At 42.1% G+C, this 13,416-nt stretch overlaps 1 protein-coding gene across 1 annotated transcript in view; it reads left to right on the forward strand.

Annotated features, from left to right (window-relative positions):
- Nucleotides 1-13,416, forward strand: part of PCYT1B (phosphate cytidylyltransferase 1B, choline) — a 120,239-nt gene that overhangs the window by 24,836 nt on the left and 81,987 nt on the right. The window contains exons 2-3 of the mRNA XM_057719261.1: nucleotides 2,715-2,814; nucleotides 13,258-13,374. Coding sequence (XP_057575244.1) covers nucleotides 2,715-2,814; nucleotides 13,258-13,374 — 217 coding nt within the window. The remainder of the gene's footprint in view (nucleotides 1-2,714; nucleotides 2,815-13,257; nucleotides 13,375-13,416) is intronic.

The following is a 13,416-nucleotide window of genomic DNA, read 5'->3' on the forward strand; positions in this document are numbered from 1 at the left end:
ATGAATCATTAATATAAGCGAACCCCATTTGCCAATTCATTTACCCATTTGGGTTGTGTCCTAAAAGTTCATTCATGAGTCAATTCGTTTCAATGGGGAACTACACAACAGATATAATTATCATAATATATAGTACTACATATTACGATATGTAATGCTGAACACTAATAGAAGCACTAAGAATTGTTCCAAGTCATTGAGTGCTAGGTACTTTACATACATGATCCCTATTTTTCACAACAACCCTACAAGATAGGTACCCATTTTACAGATAAAACTGAGCTTTTACTAAGTTGAGGAGCTTCCTTTTAAGAACATACAAAGTCGGATACATTTCTTGCCCCAAAGGCAGCTCCTGCTGAAGAGGCAATGACAGGCCACCCATGATCCTCCTTCACCAGCTATAGCCGATGGACCCCAGGCGGCACCTGACTCAGCGCCAGCCAATCCTGGTTGTGGCCTGGTTTGAAAAGATGAACTTGGCCAGTCTGATCTTCCCTTAGGAATTTGAATTGGGAAATGTGGAAAGAAGCAGAAAGTTGGTAGGAGCAGGAGCTTAAAGGGTTGAAAGGCTCAACCCAAAGTTGTTGAATGAATCTTGGGAAGGGAGGCTGAGGAAGCTGTCATGGGCCATATTCAAGCTGAAGTTTATTGGGGAGGAGAAGGCAGAGGCTTTAACGTAGTGGGAGGACAGAATAATCAGAGTGGGACAGAAAGAGTCACAGGCAGAGAGCAGCCAGGTTGGTGCAGAGCACTCTGGGGCCACGCGCTGCCCCTTTGCTCCTTTTTCTGCCACAGTTTCTGTGCCAGGGTGGCTGCAAAATAATCCTTCTTCCTTGAGCTAACTTTAGTATCAGTTCCTTTCGTTTTTAAAAATTTTTTAAATTTAAAAAATTTTTAATTTTAATTTTTTTTATTTTAAAATTTCGTTCTTCTATCTTCTACTTATTTTATTTTTTTTTATCTTTTGGCCATGCCACACAGCATGTGGGATCTTAGTTCCCCAACCGGGGATCGAACCCATGACCCCTGCATTGAAAGGGTGGAGTCTTAACCACTGGACTGCTGGGGACGTCCCTAGTATCAATTCCTTTCAACTAGGAGAGCCAAATTAGAACACAGAGCCTTTAAGTGCTGGAAGGAGGATTTGAACCCCCATTTTGTGGCTACAGAGCCTCTGCCCTTGTCACCACACCTGCACCTCTTTGCTACATCACAAATACTGCTTTGGCCCATCCTGGGCCACAAGCTCAGCTTACTGTATCTGAACGAGAACCAATAACAGACTGAAGTTTCCTGAATCCATGTCTCAAGTCTTGATTTGCTTTCAGAGCCCTGAATGGGAGGGTGGGGCTTAAGAAAGTCTCAGGCAACTGGGACGGCTCCAAACAACTCTGGGGCAGAACTCCAGCTCCCAGGGCAGAAGGTGCTACAATGGGGAGAGATAGGGGGCAGGGCAGCGGAGAATGGGGGCTCCTCCAGGATGGAGACTGGTCTTATCCGTGCTTCTATCCCCAGTTCTAAGAGAGTGCCTGACATATGTTTGAATGACTGAATGAGTTAGTGAGTAAGTGAATGGCAGAAGTGGGCCCCAGCCCTCCTTTATATATATGATCATTCTTCAGTCGAGTTTTCCCAAGTTAAGGAACACCTGTGTCTATCTCTAAGAAAGAATTCCTGATACACTATGAGTATGCATGCAACAATATGTTCACAGTGACTCGTCACCTTCAGCTTTAAAAATATTAAAGATGATATAGCGATGATCACGGTGAGGACATAGTTCAAAGACTACAGATGGATTCCGAATTGCATTTGCCCTGTTTACAAAAATACTGCTCGCTTTGTCTTCCACTGTCTAGAGAGAGTGAGGTTTTCATTTTAAGAGGCTGACTCAAAAATGCAGAGCCACTTCCTGGGCAGGCTTCCAAGTGACTACATCTCTCTGACAGCGCTCCCCAGAGCCCCAGCCCAAGCTGCCTGGGGCGGGGCCTCCAGCCGTTGGTGGCTGTTGGAGCTACCAGAGGAGCAGTTATCTGCAGCCCGCCAGAAATGCTGTGCTTTTAGGCCCTCCCTGGGCACAGATAATGGCTTTGGCCTTTGCACTAAAGGGACGTCAGAGTTTGTGATTGGCCAGGCTGCTGTGTGTGAAACACAGATGTCTGCCACACTGCTGACTATGGCATTCCTTCCAGCCGAGTACCCCCGGGTGTGGGTAAGTCTGAATGTTTGAAGTCTGCCCTCGTTGTTTGTGAAATGCTCAAAGCTGAGCATCGTGACTTTCCAGGGGCATGACTTAGCATATTTCTTAATCCTGCTAAGCCTCAGTTTCCTTTTCTGCGATGTAGAGATGGTATTATCCTGCACTGTAGGAGGATAGAATGCCTACAGGAGGAGAGCAGTATCTAGCCATCGTAGGGTATTGTGGGGCCCGGGAGAGAGAACGTGTCCAGAGCACCACATCTGGTACCTGGCAGAGAGTACACGCTGAAGAGCTCTTATTTCTGAAGCATCATTCAAAAAGAAAAAGAAAAAAGCTTTTAGTGACAGCATCCCTGTTTTTACTCCTAACAGTACAATATTTCTCTGAAAGACTCAGCTGATATATTCTACTTAATCATATGCACGTAGCCAACAGAAATAAAACTTCAGGGGAAGTTAATGCCAAAGGAAAGTTTGTTAGACTATATTCCCTTTCTCTTTTTCCCTTCTAGACCCTGACTGCACCTGCCCCATTTGCAGACGAAACCAGCTGCCAGTGCCAAGCACCCCATGAGAAACTGACCATTGCTCAGGCCCGCTTAGGAACACCAGGTGAGGCTGTACTGCTTGTTCTTCGGCCGGCCCCTGTCCTGAACATCTCAAGTGGCAGAAAGGCCCATCATTATTTGAGCAGCACTTTCTTTAAACTGGAGAGGTGAACTCAGAGATGATAGCACAGTGCAAGAAGGGTAAACACCGACGGCGATAAACTAGACCAAGCAAAGTAGCCAATGAAAAGATACAACGGGATACCTGAATTGGCACCCCAGCTCGACCATTTACGCATTCTACTGCCTCGGGCGAGTCATGAGAACGATCTGAATCTGTTTCCTGGTGTGCAAACAGGGCCAAGATACCTGCTTCACAAGGTTTTTGTGACAACTAGATCAGGTTAAAAATACCATAGCATTTTTTTTTTTAAAACTTTGAAGTTGTAGACAAACCTACGCTACTGTAATTATTATCATTCTTAAAAGTCTGTGTTTTAAAGCAGTTTCTCCAAGTGTGCTTTAAATTAAAGAGCCTGGGCTCTGCTCTAGGAGTTTATTCATTCACTCCTTTAGCCTATACCAGAGATGGAGAGGGAAGAGATTTAAGAAGAACTGTAAGGTACTATCTATGTTTCCCAAGAGCTTTCACTATAATTAAAGAGACAAGACAACTAGATGGGAAATCAACACCCACCAGTAGCATACATGTGTGTGCTCAGGGGTTAAATCCTGCAGCACAGATGATAACGGACAGTTTTAAGATGGGCAGATTCATTTGGCTTTGAGCAGTCAGGCAAAACCTGGTCCCAGACCTGAGCTGATCCTTTTGGGAGAAATAAGATTTGTACTTTGTGGACAGAAAATGGAAGGGTATTCTGGGCAAGTGGAACAGGAACAGCGAGGGCACAGAGATAGGGAGTAAATGAGTGGCGTTCCAGACTTTTGGGATGGAGTGAAAAATAAAGACTAGTCCAGCAGGTAAGCCTTGAGCCATTTAAGATGTCATAATTCGATGGTTTCTACTCACCATTGCAAAAAAGCAAACATCCCAAATGTAATAGAGTGCATGGGACAAAGGACAGTTTGCTTAATAATAGCAACAGCAGAGATTTATTAAGTGCTTGCTACGGACTAAGGTCTTTATCTGTATTGTCATTTCACTATCACAACTCTGTGGTTGGTACTTGTAGTATTTCACAGATGAGGAAATGAAGGCTTTAGAGAAGCTGTGAATCTGCAGAAGATCATTTAGCTAGTAAGTGGCAGTGGTTCTTACCTTTGAGTCTGCCTTTGAATAACCTAGAGGGCTTCTTGAAGCACAGGTGGCTGGGCCTTACCCCCTCATTCAGTCCAGCTGGGGTGAGGCCCAAGAATTTGTGTCTCAAGATTCCAGGTGAGGCTGCTGCCAGGGGACCACACTTTGAGAACCATTGGTAAATGGTAAAGCTGGGATTTGATCTCAAACCTGTTTGTGCTCGAGCTTCATCTGTCGGCCATGACACTCTGCTTCCCCTTTAAGAATAGCTTCGAGGGAGTGAAGTGAGGAGCAGAGCAGGCAGAGTTAGTAAGCTTTGTAGTGACTTCTTGTGAGAAAGGCAAGAAGAGGCTTGAGGAGGTAGTTCAGAGCAGTTGTCAGCGTGCAAGAATCATCTAGTAAGTTTGTAAGAAACAGATTTTTTGCTCGCTCTCCCCCCACACCTAAATCTGGGATGGGGGCCAGGCCTCTGCATGTTAAACATATAGTCCAGGCGATTCTGAAGTTGGTGGTCTACAGACCATACCCTGAGAAGTACTGACCCAGTAGTAAATCGAAAAGATGCACTGAAAGTCCAGGTGGTTACGAAGAGAACAGATTTGACCTCAAGTTAAAGGATGAACTTTAGGACTCAGCAGAAAAGGCTTCTAGTTTTCTAAGGGAAAGGAAAGGGGATTCGAATTTACTCTCCATCTGCTAAGTGCTGTGCCCTGTATGTACTCTATTTAGTCTTTGCAAAAACTGGGTGAAATGGGTATTATTGTGCCCTTTCTGCAGACGAGGCAAATGAGACTTGGAGAATTGAAAAGTAAATTTGTCAACTGCCCTAGCTGACTGGGTAGAGCTGGAATTCCATCTTAAGTCCCTTTCACCTCATATTCCTGCTTTGTCCACCACAGCGGGCTGCCCTGTGGAGCACACGCCACAGCAGCCCAATGCAGCTCAATGAGAACTTGCTCAGACTTTGAACTGCAGGGTGGAAGGTGTGTGAACAAGACAGACAGAAGCTGTGATCTTCTGCAGGGGTGGGGCCGTCTGCCTGCCCCCTGCTGTTCCACCAGCACCTGGAGAAGTAGCATATGCTCAGTAAATATTGAATACTTTGTGAGTAAATGAATGAACGAATGAATGAATGAATGAAAGTTTGGGACACGAGAAGGAGCTCATCATCTGGAAACAGAATCAGAGTTTGGCCTGATGCAGGCTACTTGGGTGAGATCAGACGCCTCTAGGCTGTCTAATCATGAAGCGGTTTCAAGCCCAAGAATCAAGCTAGAATGAGATGGTGGTACATTTTGAAATACCTGTGTGGTGGCGTCTGTGGAACACAGGTCACAACAGGAGGGATAAGATGGAGCAAAGGTGAACTACTTTGTTTTTTGATTTATTTTATTATTTGTTTATTTATTTTACCTTTGGCTACATTGGGTCTTCTTTGTGCAGGCTTTCTCAAGCTCTGGCGAGAGTTGTGGTGCGTGGGTTTCTCATTGCAGTGGCTTCTCTTACCACAGAGCATGGGCTCTAGGCGCACGGGCTTCAGTAGTTGCAGTGTGTGGGCTCAGTAGTTGTGGCTCGAGGGCTCTAGAGCACAGGCTCAGTAGCTGTGGCGCACAGGCTTAGTTGCTCCGTGGCATGTGGGATCTTCCCAGACCAGGGCTCGAACCCGTGTGCCCTGCATTGGCAGGCGGATTCTTAACCACTGTGCCACCAGGGAAGCCCAAAGGGGAACTACTACTCTCAGAAATTCTCCCCTCTTATCTCAGGTGATGACACTGGGAAGTTATCCAGGAGAATTTGTGATGTTGGTGGGCAACATCACTTCTGTTAGAAATTCCTTTATTTAGAACTTCTAACATCAGTGTTAAAATGCGACAAGAAGTTAGTTATTTGATTACTTACAAGGCATATATTCATCTTAGATCACACTCTGATAATCTGTTTTATTAGAGCAGTGGTCCTCAAAGTTTAGCTTGCTTAGAATCGCCAGGAGACCTTGCTAAAATTGACTGCTGGACCCCGCCCCCAGAGTTTTGGGTTCAGTAGGACTGGGCAGGGCTCAAGCATTTCCATCTCTAACAAGTTCCCAGGTGATGTGGATGCTGCCTGTCCTGGGACCACACTGCAAGAACCACTGCTTAAGACTAACCGTTGGTAGTGGTTGGAGGGAGTGTCATGGAGATTATCTAAATATAATTGTTGGAGCATTGTACTGTTACTAGAGAAACTCACAAGGTTTTTAAAAATATCTAGCTGTTTGATTATTTAAGAAAACGAGAAAAACATCATTGGTTTTTTGAAGTGTTTTGTAATTTTCAAGACTCGTAAGCAATTACCTTTCTGTGGCGCTGTCTTGAGCATCCCTTCAAAAAGACAAAAGAGACCTGTATTGGGGCTTTATCATGTGCTTCAAGATTATAGTTGCAACTGAAGTCTTTCACTCCTTCACTAGCTCATCTTATGACTTCATACAACTGCTTACATTATGTTTTGCAGTCTTAGGTCTGCTCAAACAGGGACTGGTGTATAAATTCTAAAAGAGGCTGCTTGTAGCTTTTAGCTCCCGGACCTCATCTGTGAGGTCACAGGGTGACGAACCTCAAGAGAAGGAGCATGGTAGAGCAATTGGAACTGGCACCTTTTTAAAAAAATATATTGTAGTTGATTTACCACGTTGTGTTAATTTCTTCTGTATAGCAAAGTGACTCAGTTATGCATATAAATATATTCTTTTTCATATTCTTTTCCACTGTGGTTTGTCACAGCATATTGAATATAGTTCCCTGTGCTATACAGTAGGACCTTGTTTATCCATCCTATGTACACTAGTTTGCATCTGCTAATCCCAAACTCCCAATCCTTCCCTCCCCCTCTCCCTTGGCAACCACAAGTCTGTTCTCTATATCTGTGGGTCTGTTTTTGTTTTGTAGATATGTTGATTTGTATTGTATTTTAGATTCCACATATAAATGATATTATATGGTATTTGTCTTTCTCTTTTTGACTTACTTTGCTTAGTATGATAATCTCTAGATCCACCCATGTTGCTGCAAATGGCATTATTTCATTCTTTTTGATGGTTGTGTAATATTCCATTGTATATATGTACCATATCTTCTTTATCCATTTATCTATTGATGGATTTTTATCAATAAGTTGCTTCCATGTGTTGTCTATTGTAAATGTTGTTGCTATGAACATAGGGGTGCATGTATCTTTTTGAATTAGAGTTTTGTCTGGGTATATGTCCAGGAGTGGGATTGCTGGATCATATGGCAACTCTGTATATTGTTTTCCACAGTGGCTGTACCAATTTACATTCCTACCAAGAGTGTAAGAGGGTTCCCTTTTCTCTACAGCCTTTCCAGCATTTGTTATTTGTAGATTTTTTAATAACAGCCATTCTGACCAGTGTGAGGTGATTACCTCATTGTAGCTGTGATTTGCATTTCTCTAATAATTAGTGATGTTGAGCATCTTTTCATGTGCTTTTTGGCCATTTGTATGTCTTCTTTGGAGAAATGTCTATTTAGGTCTTCTGCCCATTTTTCAATTGGGTTGTTTGTTTTTTTGTTGTTGTTGAGTAGAACTGGCACCTTTGATCTTAGCTAGGCTAGTCCAGGTGCGGAGTTATGACCCTCCAAGGTTTTGTATGTATCCTGAGACAGAGAGGATCAGTCATCTGCCTGGAGATAAAGGAAGAGTCCCAAGTGACTGTTTCATAGGCTCCTTTTCATTAAAGCCAACTTTTTTTTCTTAAAGGGAAACTCAGTTCTGATTTCCTAATTTCCTTTATAAAAAGGGAATTTGTATTATTCTGTTCATACAGTGATATGTGTAAAGTTGCCCAAATTCATTTTTCAAGAGCCACCTTAATGAACTTTGCCTTATTTCTGTGCCACCTGTACTGTAATTTACTTAATTTTTATTTAAATGTACTCTTTTTAAACTTTAATGTATTTTAGAAAGCAAACATCAGTCATTATCATTTATTGAAAATAGCATTGCTGGCTATAAGTAGAAGGAAATGATAAAGTTTATATAAAACTGTGTAAACTTTATAAAATAGGTAACTTAGATTTTAAAAGGTTATTTTTTGTGCCACCTTTTTTGCACCTCAGCTGTACACAAAAACAATACTAGTTACCATAATTACTGGACATTCAGTAATACTTTGTCTGTCTGTCTGTCTCTCTTTAAAAAGACTCCATAATGGCATGTAGTTTTCTAGAAGGCATCATGAGTTAGAAGAAAGAGCAATGGAGTTTGGTTTCTACTCAAACTATCATAGGTTGGTTGTATGATGCTGGGTAAGCTGTTCAACTTTGCTGATCTTCCATTTGCCCCTCTATGAGAGAGGATAGTAAGTCCACTCTCCCCACCTACCTCACAGAGTTGATGGAAAGATGAAGTGAAATACATGTGCTTTGTAAATCATATGTACTTTTAAGGCATTGTTAATAAGCTCCATTTTAAGAGTCATAATCAAAAATGATTTTTTGTTCCTTTTATTGTTCCTTGAATCTGAAACAATACCAAGAAACACCATAACATGTCCTACAAAAATGTGAATTCAGATGTAAGGTAGTTGATGATTGCCTCCTATCTGGCCGTATGGTATGTGCATGTTTAACTTTTTAACCAGCTGCCAAACTACATTCCAACGCATCTGCACCATTTTACATTCCCATCGGCAGTGTATGAGAGTTCCAGGTGCCCTATATCCTCATCAACACTTGGTATGGTCAATAATTTAAAAAAGTTTAGCCATTCTTGTGAGTGTGAAGTAGTATCTCAGGGTGGCTTTAGTTTGTATTTCTCTAATGACTAATGCTGTTGAGGTGTTTTTTTAAAAAATTAATTAATTTTATTGGATGTGTTGGGTCTTCGTTGCTGCACATTGGCTTTCTCTTGCTGCGGCGAGCGGGGGCTGCTCTTCATTGTGGTGCACAGGCTCCTCATTGCCGTGGCTTCTCTTGTTGTGGAGCACCGGCTCTAGGCACGTGGGCTTCAGTAGTTGCGGCATGTGGGCTCAATAGTTGTGGTGCACGGGCTCAGTTGCTCCGCGGCATGTGGAATCTTCCTGGGGCAGGGATAGAACCCGTGTCCCCTGCATTGGCAGGCGGATTCTTAACCACTGCGCCACCTAGGAAGTCCCAGAGGTTCTGAGGATTCTTTGTATATTCCAGACAAATGTCTTATATCAGATATGTATTTTGCAAATGTTTTCTCCCTAAGACTTGCCTTCTCATTTTTGTAAAAATGTGTTTTGAAGAGTAAAAATTTTAAGTAAAGTTTAATATATCAATTTGTTTGTTTTATACTGTGTCCTTTTTGGTTCCTATTTAAGAAATTTTTGTCAAACCCAAAGTCACTAAGATTTTCTCCTGTTTGTAGTTTTAGCTTTACATTTAGGTCTATGATCCATTTTGAGTTAATTTTTGTGTGTAGTGTGAGATGTGTGGTAAGCATAGTCCCCTTTGCTGTTCCATTTACTTTAAAGTGCTGAGTAACTTTTGGAAACTTGGAACATAAGATTCAGGAAGTTAATCAGATTTCTACCCACAGTAGTGTACCATGGTCATTATTTATATCCATGATCTTCAAGCAAATATTCAGCATCATTTTGGTGTTACAAGTAGTTTGTTATATTTAAATTATTTGAAACATGATAACCAACGAGTTGTGTACAGACATGCATTTTGCCAGAACATCACATTTATCCGATACGCCTTGCTCTGATCATGCAGCATAAACAGGAATTTTCTTGAAGTACTTTGTAAGAATGTATAATAATCTGTGGGTAGAAAGTCCATAATGCCATTGTATTCATTTTCTATGCTATATAACTTATTACCACAGACCTAGTGGCTTAAAACAATGCACATTCATCATGTCATAATTTCCATGGATCAGAAGTCTGAGCCTGGCTTAGCTGAGTCCTCTGCTCAGGGTTTCACAAAGCTGCATTCAAGGTGTCACCCAGGGCTCAGTTCTGATCTGGAAGCTTGACTGTTGGTCAGTCTGCTTCTGAGCTCACTCAGGTTGTTGGCAGAACTTATTTCCTTGTAACTCTAAGACCAAGGATCTAGCTTCTTGCTGGTTGTCAGCCAGAGACCACCCTTCGTTCCTAGAGGCCACCTGCAGTTCCTCGCCACATGGCCCTCTCAAAATATGGCAGCTTGCGTCTTCAAAGCCATCAGGGGAAAGAATGAGTCTGCTAGCAAAATGGAGTCTTATATACTATAGCATAATCATGGGAGAGACATCTCTCATCTTTGTCATATTCTCCTGGTTAGAAGCAAGGTACAGGTCCCACTCCCACTTCAGAGGGAGGGGATCACACAAAGGTGTGAACAGCAGGAGGTAGGGGTCATTGGGAGCTACCTTAGGCTCTCTCCACCATGGCCATGGAATAGGTGTGCTCCATCTTTTGATCATTGCCAAACCCCTAGCTTCACAGGCCAGTGATTCCCAGCATAGACCTCTGGAGAGTCCCCAGATGCCTAAAAGGATGTCCAGCAAAACCTTGAACAAAAGATTAAAACAAATAAACATACAAACTAACTTAAGCCACAGTCTATTTAAAAATATTATGGAGAATTTTAAACATTCACAAACATAGAACAATATAATGTCCATCACCCGTACCTAACAACCATCATCCTGTGGCCAGTCTTGCCTCGTCAACTCTCCTCTCTTGAATTATTTGAAACAAAATCCCAGGCTTCCTATCATTTCATCAATAAATATTTCTGTATATCTGTCTTAAAAAATAAGAACTCTGGAGAATTCCCTGGCTGTCTAGTGGTTAAGACTCCGCGCTCCCAATGCAGGGAACATGGGTTCGATCCCTAGTCGGGGGACTAAGATCCCACATCCACGCGGTGCGGCCAAAAACAAAACAAAACAAAACAAAAAATACGAAACTCTGCTTTTTTTTTTTTTAACAACATAACCACTATATCATTATCTCATCTAAAAAATTAACAGCAGTTCTTTAATATCATCAAATATCCAGTGTTCCAATTTCCAGTTATCTTATGTCATCACTTATTTATAGTTTGTTTGAACCCAAATCCAAATAATGCCTGTGTATTACAGTATGTTGAGATGATTTTAAAATCTTTTAATCTCCAAGTCCTGCACCCCCCCCCACCCCCCCACCCCCAGCCATCTCTTTCTTTTTTTCTTGAGGTTTCTTTGTTGAAGAGATCAGGGGTTTTTTTGTTTTTGTTTTTGTTTTCTTTTTTTTTTTTTTGGTCCTACAGAATTTCCCAGTCTGGAAATTGCTGACACACTACAATTTTTAAAAGTGAGCTTCTTGCAAAATCAACTCCACAAATACTCTTCAAAGATATACTAAATGGCCTTTTTTTCTCAGTAATTACATCGTTTTCCTGCACTTTTCTGTCCTCTCTGCTTCCTGAATTTGTTTATCTTGATCGCCTCTGAATCAATAAAAAAAGTTCTGCAAAACTGCCATCTGCTTTCCCCTGGGGTTTATATCTTAAAACAAATTTTCCTCAATTGAATTCAAATTGAATAAGAGCTTTGAAACCAAGGATCCCTCATTAGACAGTTTGTTATTTCAAAGTATTTTCTATTTACCGGGCCTTATTTAGAATACAGTGTAATCCTGTGAAGGCAATTCTGTTTGTTCACAATGGTGTATAATTGGGAATAACCGCAAGTCCCTATCTGACATAAAGTCTCTCAGGTTTTTTTTATTAGAGGAATTTAATTTATTAGAAACATTGTACCATCTGAATGTATTAATGTAATATTCCTTTCAATTTATGTTCTAAATTAATGAGGTTGTACTACATCAAGAAATAATCATAATTTTAAATCTCAGCCTTAAAGTTCACTTAACAGAATTCTGCATTGCTTTCTTTTTTTAAAAATTTATAACATCAGTATAGTATGTGCATCTAGTTTAAAACATTAGTAGGGCTCTTAGGCTTATAAAACAAACGAACAAACAAACCAGCAATCCCTTTCCCTACCTGCTCCACCTCTGATACTTATTTCCTGTAGATACTCAGCACTTGACAATCAGCTTTCCAAAATGTTATTGACATCTGTAATCCACTGTCATTGCCTTTCTAGTTTCCTCTGCCCTTGGGGGATTATCGCTTTTTAATTCTTCCTCTGTAATTCTTGTGGTGTTCGAGAGGAAGTGGAGATAAGTGTGTGTGTTCAGTTTGCCATATTCAGCCTATCAATCGCCATATTTTCACTTTCTGTTTCCTTTGTTGAGAGTCTAGAATGGTGTAAAAGTTGGCACCCAGCCCCTCTCCCCTCCCTACGTCTCTCTGTTATTGGAGGGGATGGGTCTTGTGGCTGACGCAGCAAAACTGTCATCCTGCAGTTCCTAGCGCTGTCTCCCGGCTCCCCAGCTCCCCGGAAGCTGTGGTGAAGTGTGTCCCTCTTCCTCAAGAAATAGCGCTTCCCAAAGCACTATTTGCCACGGAGGGAGAGTGTCTGTCTTTTGTGCCCAGTTCGCTCTAGACCCTTCTTCCTAGGAACGACTGTCGTGTGGGTCACTCGCCTCCAACCCCGAGCACCCCACCATGTAGCTGTTGCTCCCTGACTCCTCCCTTTGGGGCATGTGCCCCCTGCCCCATGCCTTAGGATACCAAAGCGGGTAGGGAGTGGCCTTTGTGCAGTGGTATGCTGGTAAATGTTTAACAACTGGCCCTCCAGAGGGAAATAAGCCCTGATTTGAGCATTTGCCAATTTCTATGGTGTAAATACTCCTACCAAGGCTGATTTCATGCTGCCTCTGCAACTTGGAAGAGGTGCATGGCTGCATCATTGCCTTTGGGGATAGGAGTTGGGGGTCTTCATTCGAGACAGCCAGACTCAAGGATGAAGTCATTTGTTCTTTTCGTTGAGCTCCTCAGTCACTCCTACCTTGATATTCCCACTGAGCCAACTCTGTCAACCCTTTGGTTACGCCTGGTCTGTCCGAATCTGCCAGCTCAGCCACCTGAAACTCTACTCTGGGTCAAGAAAACTCCACAGTGCTCTGCGGCTAAAAATGTGTGTTCTGGGTCAATCTTAGTTTTGTTATGTTTTTACTCTGATGTCCTTAGAAGAACCTCCTGGTAAATTACTTTCATGCACTAATATGAAACTGATGGTATGTAGACATTGTGTTTTCTCCAGGCAAACCTTAAAGTGCTGTACTGATGGAAGGATCAGGTGACCTGGATTCCTTATTCTGATGTTTTCTCTCTTCCACAGTTGACAGGCCTGTGAGAGTATACGCAGATGGAATATTTGACCTCTTCCACTCAGGTCATGCAAGGGCACTTATGCAAGCAAAAACACTGTTTCCCAACAGCTACTTGTTGGTAGGAGGTAAGAAGTGCATTTTCTCTTTGTCTAGAAAACTCTTGTATA

Source organism: Hippopotamus amphibius, chromosome X (assembly GCF_030028045.1).
Source record: "Hippopotamus amphibius kiboko isolate mHipAmp2 chromosome X, mHipAmp2.hap2, whole genome shotgun sequence".
NCBI classification, from domain to species: domain Eukaryota; kingdom Metazoa; phylum Chordata; class Mammalia; order Artiodactyla; family Hippopotamidae; genus Hippopotamus; species Hippopotamus amphibius.